The following is a 12035-nucleotide window of genomic DNA, read 5'->3' on the forward strand; positions in this document are numbered from 1 at the left end:
TTCAGACACCTTGGTGCCAACGTCCAAGTCAGCGTCGACAAGAACTTTGCTGGGGTGGACCTGCGTCAGTGGTGGTGGTGTGATGAAACTAAATCCGTGAAACCTTCGAAGAAGGGAATATTCCTTTCTCTACAACAATGGGAGAAACTGAAAGGCTGTTTCACAGTCATTTGTGATTTTGTACCAGAGCTGAACTCGATTGTGCCCTGCGCCATGCAAGACGATCATCAAAACCAGATGGGATTTCTTCAGTGTAACTTCTGCAACCCTAACGAGTGTCACCAGTGGTGAACGAGTTTTGTTTTGGATGAACTCGAAGGTATAAAAGAATAAATTTATGGTTTACACTTCATTTGCTTTGTGACTGTGCTAGAGAACAGACGTGTTTTATGATTCTGACATTCTTGTGTCTTCTTGCACTCTATCTGGAACGAAGAAGATGGCATCGGGATATTCGAGCAGTGTTAGGAGCAGCAGCAGTAGCGACGAGGACGACATCTTGGTCTGCAAATGTTCAGAAAGACATACAATCAAAAGAGTGGATACCAAACCAGAAGAACATTTCATGGATCAAACGGATGCTTCCTGTGACGATATGGATGAAAATGAAGATGGTGAAATCAAAGAACCCATGGATCAAACAGATGCCGCTCGAGAATATAAAACAGACGCTGCCTGGGATGAAGAAGACTGCTCTTCGAGACGTTACCTGTTCTGCCATCGTCCTGAAATGCACCACGTCTACACGCGGATGCAGACATTTGGGTGGTGGCCCATACAGTTACGCCACAAACCGACGGACCTCGCCAGGGCCGGTTTCTTCTACACAGGGGATCATGATGCCGTCATCTGTTACTGTTGTGGACTACGCGCCTACCGATAGCAGAGAATGGACGACCCAGTGATGGAACATTACAGACTATCCCCGAGATGTCCCTATGTGAATAACGTCTTAAGACATTAACTGTTTCAAACACTTGTGAGACACTTGAATGTTTTTGACATAACTGTATGTTTTGTGATATATTTTATGTACTACATTTTTGTTGTTTAGTAATAAAGTTTTGTGTTGTATCCTTCCGTTATTTATAAATAACATGACTTTGTGACATGTATGTCAGTTGAGAACCATGTCTCGGTGGGAAATGTACCTCGAGTCTATTTACTACGATGTAAAACATCCTGGGAGTTATGCAGGTCCTAGTAAACTGTATCAAGCTGTTAAAGCAGAGGCTAAATTTAAAATTCCTCTGACACGTATTAAATCATGGTTGAAAGGTCAAGAGACCTATACCATGACACATCAAGTGAGGCGAAAGTTTCCAAGTAATACCTATGTTGTGGAAGGGTTAGACAGTCACTGGCAATCCGATCTAATGGATATGGTGAGTTTGGCTAAATACAATGACGGGGTGAGATACCTCATGGTGATCATTGATCTGTTCTCCAGGTACTTGTGGGTGTTACCACTCAAGTCGAAAACGGGGAACGACTCAGGGTCAGGGTCAGAATACAAGAACCATAAGGTCAAAGCATTCCTGAAATCGCATGGCATAACGCAGCTGTTTGCTCTAAATGAAACCAAAGCAAGTTATGCCGAACGGGTCATTAAAACCATCAAAATGCGTCTCTATCGCTACATGTTAAACAACTGTACTTACAAGTACACGGATGTCCTAGAGAAGGTCATCTATAGCTATAGCCACACCAAGCATCGAATGTTAGGTCAAACACCAACCAGTGTCAACCAAACGAACGAAGGAGAGATCCGTCTGTCTCAGTACCTGATCAAACCTAAAAAGGCAATCCACAAAAAGAAGTTTATATTTAACATAGGTGATAAAGTACGAGTCAGTCATCTTCGGGGCACCTTTGATCGAGAATACCAAGAGAAATGGTCTGGCGAAATATTTACCATTGAGAAAAGGTACTGGTCTCAAGGTAAAGACTTGTACAAATTAAAGGACTGGGGTGGTGATGTCATCGAAGGGACATTCTATGCAGCTGAACTTCAAAAGGTGACTGAGAATCCTGATCAACTGTACCGTATCCAAGACATTGTGAAAAGGAGAACTCGTAACAAACAGAAAGAAGTGTTGGTCAAATGGCTTCACTGGCCTAAGAAGTACAATTCGTGGATTCAAGAAGCAGACGTTGTTCGATATCAGACAGTATAAAAGACCTCAGCACATGTTTGACTTTTCATTATCATGGAAGAAATTGTAGAGACACAACCTCTGTCAAGAAGTCATTCGGGTGATACCTGGACATTTTTTGGTAAACGTGTGGCCAAATCGGAAACGGTATTTTTCTCTCAAATCATCATCATATACGCGGTGTTATTACGTGTATCATCAACTTATCTCTTCATCAAGGTAATTCTAACTTGTGGACAGCACTACTCAGCAGTAGCTTGGGTTATTTGCTGCCAAAGCCCAAGATCAAAACTAATAAGCACCATGGATAACTGCATTACCATTCGAAGTAGAGACAGCACGTCTTACTTTCCCGACAACACACACTGGTCTTTTAGAGTCAATCTATATGACAGACTACATCTCGGAAAAACGTGGGTGGTAGCAGCCACCGAAATCACCATTCAGAACTGGGAAGTTTCGAGAAAATCAGACAGCCATGACATTTACGTGTGTTCCAACATCTGCTACAGCTCACACGTTGGAGAAAGAAAGGAGCCCTTGCTGAGACGCATCTGTTTGATGGGGAATAAAAAGGAAAGATCTTTTGTGTTTCCAAACTATTACGTACCCATGAGCCTGGAAGATGTGCAGATCGTGGACATCTATATACAGGATGCAGATGGCAATCCAGCCTCATTTATCACGGGACCAGTGACTGTGACACTACATATAAAGCCGCAGCCCATTTGGTTTTGAAACATGGCTGAATACGTTCTAAAACATTACAATTATTTAAAACTGATGACGAATATTCACGATTACCATATGACTCTGGGATTACGGAATTATATGAATGAAGAACAAATGTTGGCCTTGGTGGAGATCGTTCAAGGGTTGCTGGACGGACGTATTCACGTCGGAGCAGGACAGAAACGTCGAATTTTACAGTCTAACAATGAATATCTGAACATGATGAAAATGCTCTTATCACCTGCCGTGATGAATAGAACTAGAAAACGTATATTGAAACAAAACACCCCTTTGTTAGCCTTCATTTTGGACGACAGTCACCTGGATCAGATCAAAGCAAAAACCGTATGGTCAGTGGTCACGGATAGCTGGAGATATGCAGGATCTCTATAAATAGGATGTCTGTCAAAAACCATCATCATTAGAGATAGAACCTTCAGAGGAGCAACATGTCAGACCAGTACAAGCTGTACGTTCCCGACGTAGACAAGTGGACCCATTTCTACAAACTGAAGGCACAAGGCAAACTTCAACCTCACTTCGAAATTCAACGTGGTGGGTAAAGTCAGATCATGTACAGTGTGGATCGATGTCTAGAACTCTACGATCCCACGTGGAAAAAAGAAAAAGAGGAACAGAACAAACCCCCGGCACCCAATGTTGTCATTATCTCCCCAACGCAACAGGTGGTGGAACAAGCCAAGGCCGATCTGAAACGAAAACGAGAACAGAGTGGCGTGGAACAAAAACGACGAGAGCAGACTGGGCAAAAACGGCACAAACATTTCTGAGAAGACTATAAAAGGGGGCATGGCAATTTCAACATCGCCAGTTCACGTCGAACACTTCAGCAGTCAACAACATGAATCAGTGTCACATTTGCGAGAAAAAAATATGTTTGGACCCACGACCTAACTCGGCACGTACGAAATAAACATGGACTCTTGGAATCTGAAAATAAGTCTTCCCAGCAGCAGCAGCAGCAGCAGCAGCAGCAGCAGCAGCAGCAGCAGCAGCCCCTAAGATTGTTACATCCGTCCACTTCGTGTGGAAAGACATTTTTGTTGTACAAACTGCTAAGGAATGGTAAAATCCAGCCGCCTCCCCAGCGCATCACCTGGCTCTACAAACGATGGCAACCCCTCTATGATACGATCAAAATGGTTGCTCGAGTGAAATTTGTTCAAGGCATACCCAAGAATTTGGAAAAGGATCGTTATTTGGATTCGAGAGTCAGAAATCTCATCGTGTTAGACGACCTGATGTCTACAGCTGGAAAAGACCCTCGCATCACCGACCTGTTCACAGAAGGAAGTCACCACAGAAACCTCTCTGTGATTGCCATCAACCAGAACCTGTATCACAGTAAGGACCCGACACAGAGAAGAAACTGTCATTGCCTGGCACTGTTCAACAACCCCATCGACAAGCAGCAAGTCCTAACCTTGGCACAGCAGATGTATCCTGGAAATACTCGTCATTTCATGCAGCGGTTTGAGGAAGCTACCCACAGGCCCTAAAGATATCTCTTGGTGGACTTGAAACCGACCACGCCCGAACATTGGCGCCTTCGACCTAATGGTTTAGAGACGGGGCCGTCCGAATGGTATAAAAGCACGAACGTAACGGCGAATGTCTCAGAAGAGTTGCAGCCACCGACGGAGAAAGAGCTCTACATGCAAATCATGCAAAGAAACGCATTCAAAAGAAAACTACCAGGCATACCCGCCTACGAAAGTGACGACGAAGAAGAAGATGAGGTGGAACCCTGTCTGAAAAAAGTCAAGAGGATGCAGTCTTCCGATACGTGTGGTCTGGTCTTTAAAGACGGAAGCGACTTGGAGCGACACGTGAAAACGTGCGAGGAGGGAATGAAAAAGAAGAAGAGATGTCGCCCGACCTGGTGAACGAAGGCATTCGTCGCATGGTGGAACGTGAATTCAACATCAATCATGACTATATCGAAAGCAAGAAAAAACGCTACGAAGAAAAAAACATGTCCCAAGATGCCATCGAAAGAAACATGAAGACTTTACAAAGGAAGTTATTTAAAGACACGTACTCTCGCTTTCTGACCTATATGCATTTGACAAAGGCCCCAACACGAGGAAACTTCTACAGTCTGTGAATCTAGACAGAAATGTCAGACCACAGATTCGTTCTAAATTAAATTTATATCGTTCCTGGATCGGCGAATATTTTGACGAAGTAGACGACGACGATACCGATGATGATGATACTGATGATGAGGCCGAAGATGAAGTGAAATGAACACTAATATTATTCACATGTCGCCTTTAAGGCGTCTCGATGTAACCCAATGGGTGCCCCATTTTATATATGTGTCAGTGATTTGTAATTTAGAAATAAATGAAAAACCAAACCATTGCGTTTATTTTTTGTGTTTTTTACTCTATGACTAGATTTGTGATTGGATATTTCTACCATTACTTGATAGTAGCAAGAGCTGTGTGTACAAGACAGAACATACCACGACCTTTGATATACCAGACATAATACACTGGCTGTACTGGCTTGTACTCTAGGGAAATACTTGTGTTTAAAATGCAGTTAAAAGATCATATGTTAGGTTGGAGCGTTGAGTTGCAGTCACGCGTTCTTTCTTCAAATCAATGGGCTGGGGTGTTTCACACACACACACACACACACACACACACACACACACACACACATTCCTTTTTTCCTTTAACAAACATTCCTTTCTTCTCCTTAACACGTATGCCTTTCTTTTTAACAAACATGCCTTTCTTCGAGACAAATATGTCTTTCTTTTCCTATGACTAAAAGAAAAGAAAATATTTGTGTTCAATTAATCTTTATTTTACAAGGAAGGAAATGTTTTATTTACTCAATATATTTTATTTTACGGTTATACGGACATATGGTTAAGGACCAAACATATATTTAGGTAGGAAACCCGCTGTCGCCACTTCATGGGCTACTCTTTTTGAATAACAACAATGGATCCTACACCATCTCACAGACAGGATAGTACATACCACGGCCGTTGTCCAGTTGTGGAGCACTGGCTGGATATAGCCCAATGGGCCCATCGACGGGGATCGATCTCAGACCGACCGCACATCGAGGGAACACTGAGTTACGTCCCGTCCCCACAGGGTTATTATAAGCTGCTTAAAAAATCGTAACATAATAAATAAATAAACAAACAAATAAATAAAAACAAATAAATACACTTTTAATAACTAACTCATAATAATAAAACTATTAGGAAAAGGAACTCAATACCCTCAAAAATGTATTTTAAAAAACCCAGAAAAATCCCCAGGAGTGTTTGAATGAATGTGTGTGATAGGTATGACCAGTGTCTCTCTGCTCAAAACGATGGACGGATGGATGTAGGCACTGTGTTTTGTTTTGACTACAATATATATTGCCAATGATTTGAAAATTTCAAATTTCACTGTGAATACTGGGAAAAACATGTGTCAAGTAAATCCACTGTTTATCAGTCATGCCTAATTGTGGGGACCATGCAAATTACATTGATCACCTGTTGCAAAATTGTTAGATGTGTACATGATGGGTAGCATTGAACCATTGAACAACACAATCTCTGTATATTTAATAGGTTACATCCACATATACTGACTAAAAACAAAATTACAATACACCTCTAAAGGCATACTAGTTTTAAATCTTCTCTGTATACATGGTACAGTTTTAAAGAGTAAATGTCGTTATATATGAGTGTGAATATATATGTACCCTAAAATATAATATAAACTAATTAAACTACTGTTTAAACATGAAATGTTAAATTTCAAAACAACCTACCTATACAGACCCCCGCCCTACAAGTGATATATAGGCTGATTGTACAAAGGTGAAAGGAGGCTGCTTAAAAACATTCGTAACGTAATAAATAAATAAATAAGCAAACAAATAAATAAAAACAAATAAATAAACTGTAAATTATTTTTAAAAAATTAAAATAATACAAAAAAATGTAATTTCCCCACTTCTAACTTCTAGTTCCTAAGAGTATTGCCACCAACAATAAAATAGGATACCACCGCTTCCCGGATGTAAGCAGTTATAACCATTCAACATTCAGTGTGCTAAAATTAAACACACTACCTCGCGAGTCCTTAGAAGTGGTTTTGTTTAACGACACCACTAGAGCACCTTGATTTATGAATCATCAGCTATTGGATGTCAAACATATTTTGGACAGTTTTAGAGAGGAAACCCTCTACACTTTCCCATTAGTAGAAAGGGATCCTACACTTCCCACAGACAGGATAGCACGGGCGTTGCTAAGTACGACGGATCGGGGTCGGGCTAAATAGGTCAGGACTAGACTAAGTAGGTTGGGGGCCGGTCTAAGTAGGTCGGGGTCGGGTCAGTAGGACGTTGCACACGGTACAGTAGGCCAGTCTAAGTAGGTCAAGGTCAGTCTAAGTAGGTCAGGGCCGGGTCAGTAGGACGGTGCACACGACACAGTAGGCCAGTCTAAGTAGGTCAGGGTCAGTCTAAGTAGGTCGGGGCCGGGTCAGTAGGACGAGGTCACGTAACAAGGCCGTGACGTCATCAAGGTCAAGGTCACGGAAAGTAGGTCATGACCCTCAACAGGCTCTAATACTACTAGGAACATGAATGAGATTAGAATTTACTGTATATGTTTATTTAGATAATTTATTGAGGTATTAGTTTACACTAGTAATAGGGAAGTCGGGTGTACTTTTAGCGTGACTAGCCTTACCCAGCCAAACAGGGGGCGGGGCTTAGTTCGCTGATTCAGCCGGCTCCGCTGATTCAGCGCCGTTGATTTCGGCTCTCTGATTTTGGTTGTTTTAGACGTGATCACCCTCTCAATGCCCTGATTTAGCACGCTGATTTTACCAGCAAGCTGATTTTACCAGCACGCTGATTTTTCGCTGATTAGCAACAGTTATAAAAAGGCAGCGTTTAAAGTGCTGCTCCAGATGTATGGTGTATTAGGCTATATCAATCAACATATTATTTAATATGATTAGAACATTTAAAAAAAAGTATAAAAACATTATATACCGGTATATTTTCCATTTAAAAATATTCCCCTGAAAAACATAACCAGCTGAATTCGTTTCGGGAATTTCCGTAAGATTTGATCCGTGACATCACGAAGGGAACTCCTTTCGATAGTCAGCGCCATTGTTCATTGCTTCTTGTGTGTTTATTATGGCTAAAAAGCGTGTTGTTGGCGGCTGTAGCAATACAAAAGCCGATACATTTAGTCTTCACGCATTTCCTAGTAATGTTGCTGTGAGAAAGCTGTGTTTGAATATGATTAAAACAACGTGGAAAGACTGGGCAGGAAGGAAATGCCGGAGACCGTTGCGACAGCAGACACTTTAGTTTCGATTCGTCCGAACTGGCTTGTCGACTTAAGCGACATATGGGAATACCATGTGTTATGGCTTTTAAAACAAAGATGCCGTACCAACAATTTTTCTGAGACACAAAACAAACGACAACAAGCCGACGCCATCCACATCGAAACGATCTTGGGGTGCATATCGTCAACGTCCCAAACTGCGTTATGCTTCAAACTCCGGCCAGTTTGTTTTCTCATGCACGGTTCGTGCAATCAACCAGATCAGATTTGTTGTCGTTTGCATCTCGTTCATTTGTGAGGTTTTTCTTTACAGTTCGAGAACATTTTCATTAACAATAAAGTTCAGACAAGTAAGTATCTAAAGCCTAGTCCGTCCCATCCTACAAAAAAGTTAATGTTTGTTTTTATTTGTTTTGTATGCAACTTAGAAAACAATCGGCTCAGAAATAAATAACTTGTAAACTCCATAGTATGAAAAAAGGCGTTCCCTATGAGACAGACTATAAATACATTAAATTAATTTTCCTGTACCTTCCCACAGAGAACACCTTTTTTCATACTATGAAATGTACTACAAGTTATTTATTTCTGAGCCGACTGTTTTCACAACTGCACACAAAAAATAGTATATTTTTGTTATTTCCAAAACACTTTTACTTTTTTTTTCTTTTTTTTTAACGTCAAATCAAACTGAAATTATTCACAAAAAAAACATCTTTATAGAGGGATGGGACGGACTAAAATCGTTTTTGTTTATTTCTTAAAATTAGCGATATCGGGTCCACTTGACTCGTAGAATTCAAGTGTTATTTATCGTCTTTTCTACATCACAAGTATTAGAACATACATTGTAGCAAAATAATTCTCACGAAAAGCTAAATAACAAAACAAGTATACAAGTTGTAAATTAGTGGTAAGCTGTCTCCACGACCATTTTTATTGTCATCTGTCAGGCCGGTGATTCTTCGGAAGATGTTCCATGTTCAAACTGATACGGCATTATTTGTTGTGTTGCACACATATTAGTCCAGTCGTCATCACTACACTATTCATCATTGAAAGAAGAATCGCATGATAGTTGAGCTTGGCAGTCGCTATCGGTCCCACTTTCGCTTGCGCTGGAAGTCATCTCGTGGTAGGTTTCTGTAAAGCGAGTTCCCTTCATGACGTCACGGCTATTTACAGGCAAATGTTTTTACCGAGAATTTTACTCTGTCGTTTCCGGCAGTGTTCTACGGGAGTGATGTTTTAAAACTTTTATGGGGCATTTTCGTAATTATTGATTTACATATCGGTGTAAAATATTATTGCAATGAATTAGGAAGGCATTTAATTGTGGAATTTGAAATTTTAGTATATGGTCTAGAAAAGCACTTTAACGCTGGTCCACAGTCTGGCTTTACCCTTAAATTAGGTGGGTTGGGACCCATTTTGTTTATTTTCTAAAATTGTGGGTTTTAAAATAAAGAGTTGGGATTTGATAATAAGTAGCATCAATAAACATGATAATTATATTTGGCAATAATAATTAATTAGAAATTTAATATTTAGATATAGGTTAGCCTTCAATAAACTGAGAGCCCAGAAGTGCTATGGCATTTACTGTGAAACGTTAACATTGAGATATAAAGTGTCTTGGACATAAGTGATATTATTCCGAGATAGGAATGTGTAGTCTACTGAGTTAGAACTATTGAAATAGAAGTTCAAGTGTAATGTAATATTGCTAAAGTAGTGAAAAGTGAGATAGTTCACTTGGCGTATAAGAGAAGATAGAATAGAAGTAGAGAAGAGTGAGAAGTATTGAAATAGAACTTTCAGTGTAGTTTAATATATTGCTGAAATAGTGAAAAGTGAGATAGTTCACTCAGTGTATAAGAGGAGATAGAATAGAAGTAGTGAAGAGTGAGAAGTATTGAAATAAAACTTTTAGTGTAGTTTAATATATTGCTGAAATAGTGAAAAGTGAGTTAGTTCACTCAGTGTATAAGAGAAGATAGACTAGAAGTAGTGAAAAGTGAGAAGTATTGAAATAGAAGTTAAAGTGTCATTTAATATATTGCTGAAGTAGTGAAAAGTGAGGTAGTTCACACTGTGTATAAAAGAAGATAGTTTAGAAGTAGTGAAGAGTGAAAAGTGAAATATAGTTGAAATAGTTGTGGGTGATGTAATGCCACCAAACTGAATTTATAGTGTCCAAATGGTGGTTGAGGGTGGTGTAGTGCCACCCTGTGTAGTTTATGGTGTTTAAGTAGTAGCTGAGGGTGATGTAGTGCCACCCTGTGTAGTTATTATTGTATTGAATGAATGCATGAATGTTTAACAACACCCCAGCACGAAAAATACATCGGCTATTGGGTTTCAAACTATGGTAATGCAAACAAATAAAGTGATGATCAACATCAATATAAAAATTCAAGCTTTAAATAAAAACACAGTGTAAAGAACTGTGCAAAAATACAAATATAACAGATAGATACTGACGTTTACTAAAAAATGTTGTGCTGTATTGGCCATTCTCAAAGAGAATGTTACACCCATGCACCACGGTTGAGATTACAGCACGCGCAGGGGTTATAGTATTAAAGTGACAGAGAGTGATGTAGTCCCACTCTGAGTAGATAAGTATAGCACTCACGTAGTAGGAGGTAGTGAGAGACAGTATTAGAGATAGTGTAGAGAACTGTAGTATTAAAGATAAAGCAATATATTAAACTAGCACATCTTAAGTTAGAGTATAAGTAAATAGAAATTTAGTTATACTGGAAATAGTTGTGTAGTTGCATAATGTAGTTTAGTAATAAAATACATGAAGGTAACCTGAATACTACTTACCTTAATGAATACGTATAGCCAAAACAATGTTAGTTTTTAATAACATTTAATGACAAATCGGTCATTGTGTATTACTTGAAAGTGCTTGTTTATAGCAAATACTGAATTATATACAAATAATGTAGTGAAGTGCAAGAAGCATTTTATTGAGACTGTTGGAAAACTATTTACCCTTGTTGTTACATAATACATGATTGAACTTTACACATTTGTTGTGTCATCTTTGCCTTCTATAGTTATTTAGGAGTTTATTACCAGCCATTCACAAAACATTCAGAAGCTCGGTTCTGAGTTTACGTAGCCGCGTCTTTGAGGCGATGTTGACTGGACCCATGGCTGAGCAGGGCAGCATTGTGATACCGGAAGTAGATCCTTATGTCTTTGAGAAGTTTCTTACGTAAGAACTGTATTAGATTGCATAAGCATGCATACATACATTTGTATCAGTGATAGTGTGTACTACGGAGCAAACATAATAACTGCAATTAAATGCACTGCATCGAAGTTAATTTGTGTGTCTTTTAATCACATATGAAACAATTTTCGTCTGTTTTTGTCTGTTTGTCTATCTATTTCTCTATCTCACCCTGTGTGTGTGGGGGCGTCATTTGCTAAAGAAAAGTGGATGGGAGGGGGCTGTTTATGACAAACATTTTTGTTGAGCCACCGCCGTTCACCCAGAACAAACAGATGTCTTTCGTGCATTCTGGTCGAATGTATGGGATACAATATATTACTGCGTGATAATGTGAAAATTATACTAAAATACATTATAAACTACTGAAAATTAACCTTTAACTAATTTTTATAAATTGCACAGATTTATGTATACGAAGATGATCGTTTCATTTTCAACTTAAATATAGAATTATAGTCCATCCTATCCTTTTATTATATATTTATTTATTTTTCAAATAATATCTGTTTGGTTTCACGTAAAACAAATGTAA

The 12035-nt window shown here is 39.3% G+C and overlaps 1 protein-coding gene across 1 annotated transcript; it reads left to right on the top strand.

Annotated features, from left to right (window-relative positions):
- The first annotated feature begins 1130 nt into the window (after positions 1-1130).
- LOC121385896 lies at positions 1131-2177 on the top strand. Its single transcript, XM_041516686.1, has one exon. It carries the CDS (start codon positions 1131-1133, stop codon positions 2175-2177), a length of 1047 nt encoding a protein of 348 aa, XP_041372620.1.
- The last annotated feature ends 9858 nt before the right edge of the window (positions 2178-12035 follow it).

This window comes from Gigantopelta aegis, chromosome 12, assembly GCF_016097555.1.
Source record: "Gigantopelta aegis isolate Gae_Host chromosome 12, Gae_host_genome, whole genome shotgun sequence".
Lineage (NCBI taxonomy): Eukaryota > Metazoa > Mollusca > Gastropoda > Neomphalida > Peltospiridae > Gigantopelta > Gigantopelta aegis.

Bases quoted from the DNA above. Each gene is read 5' to 3' on its own strand.
- LOC121385896 (XM_041516686.1), top strand. From the start codon at position 1,131: ATGTCTCGGTGGGAAATGTACCTCGAGTCTATTTACTACGATGTAAAA.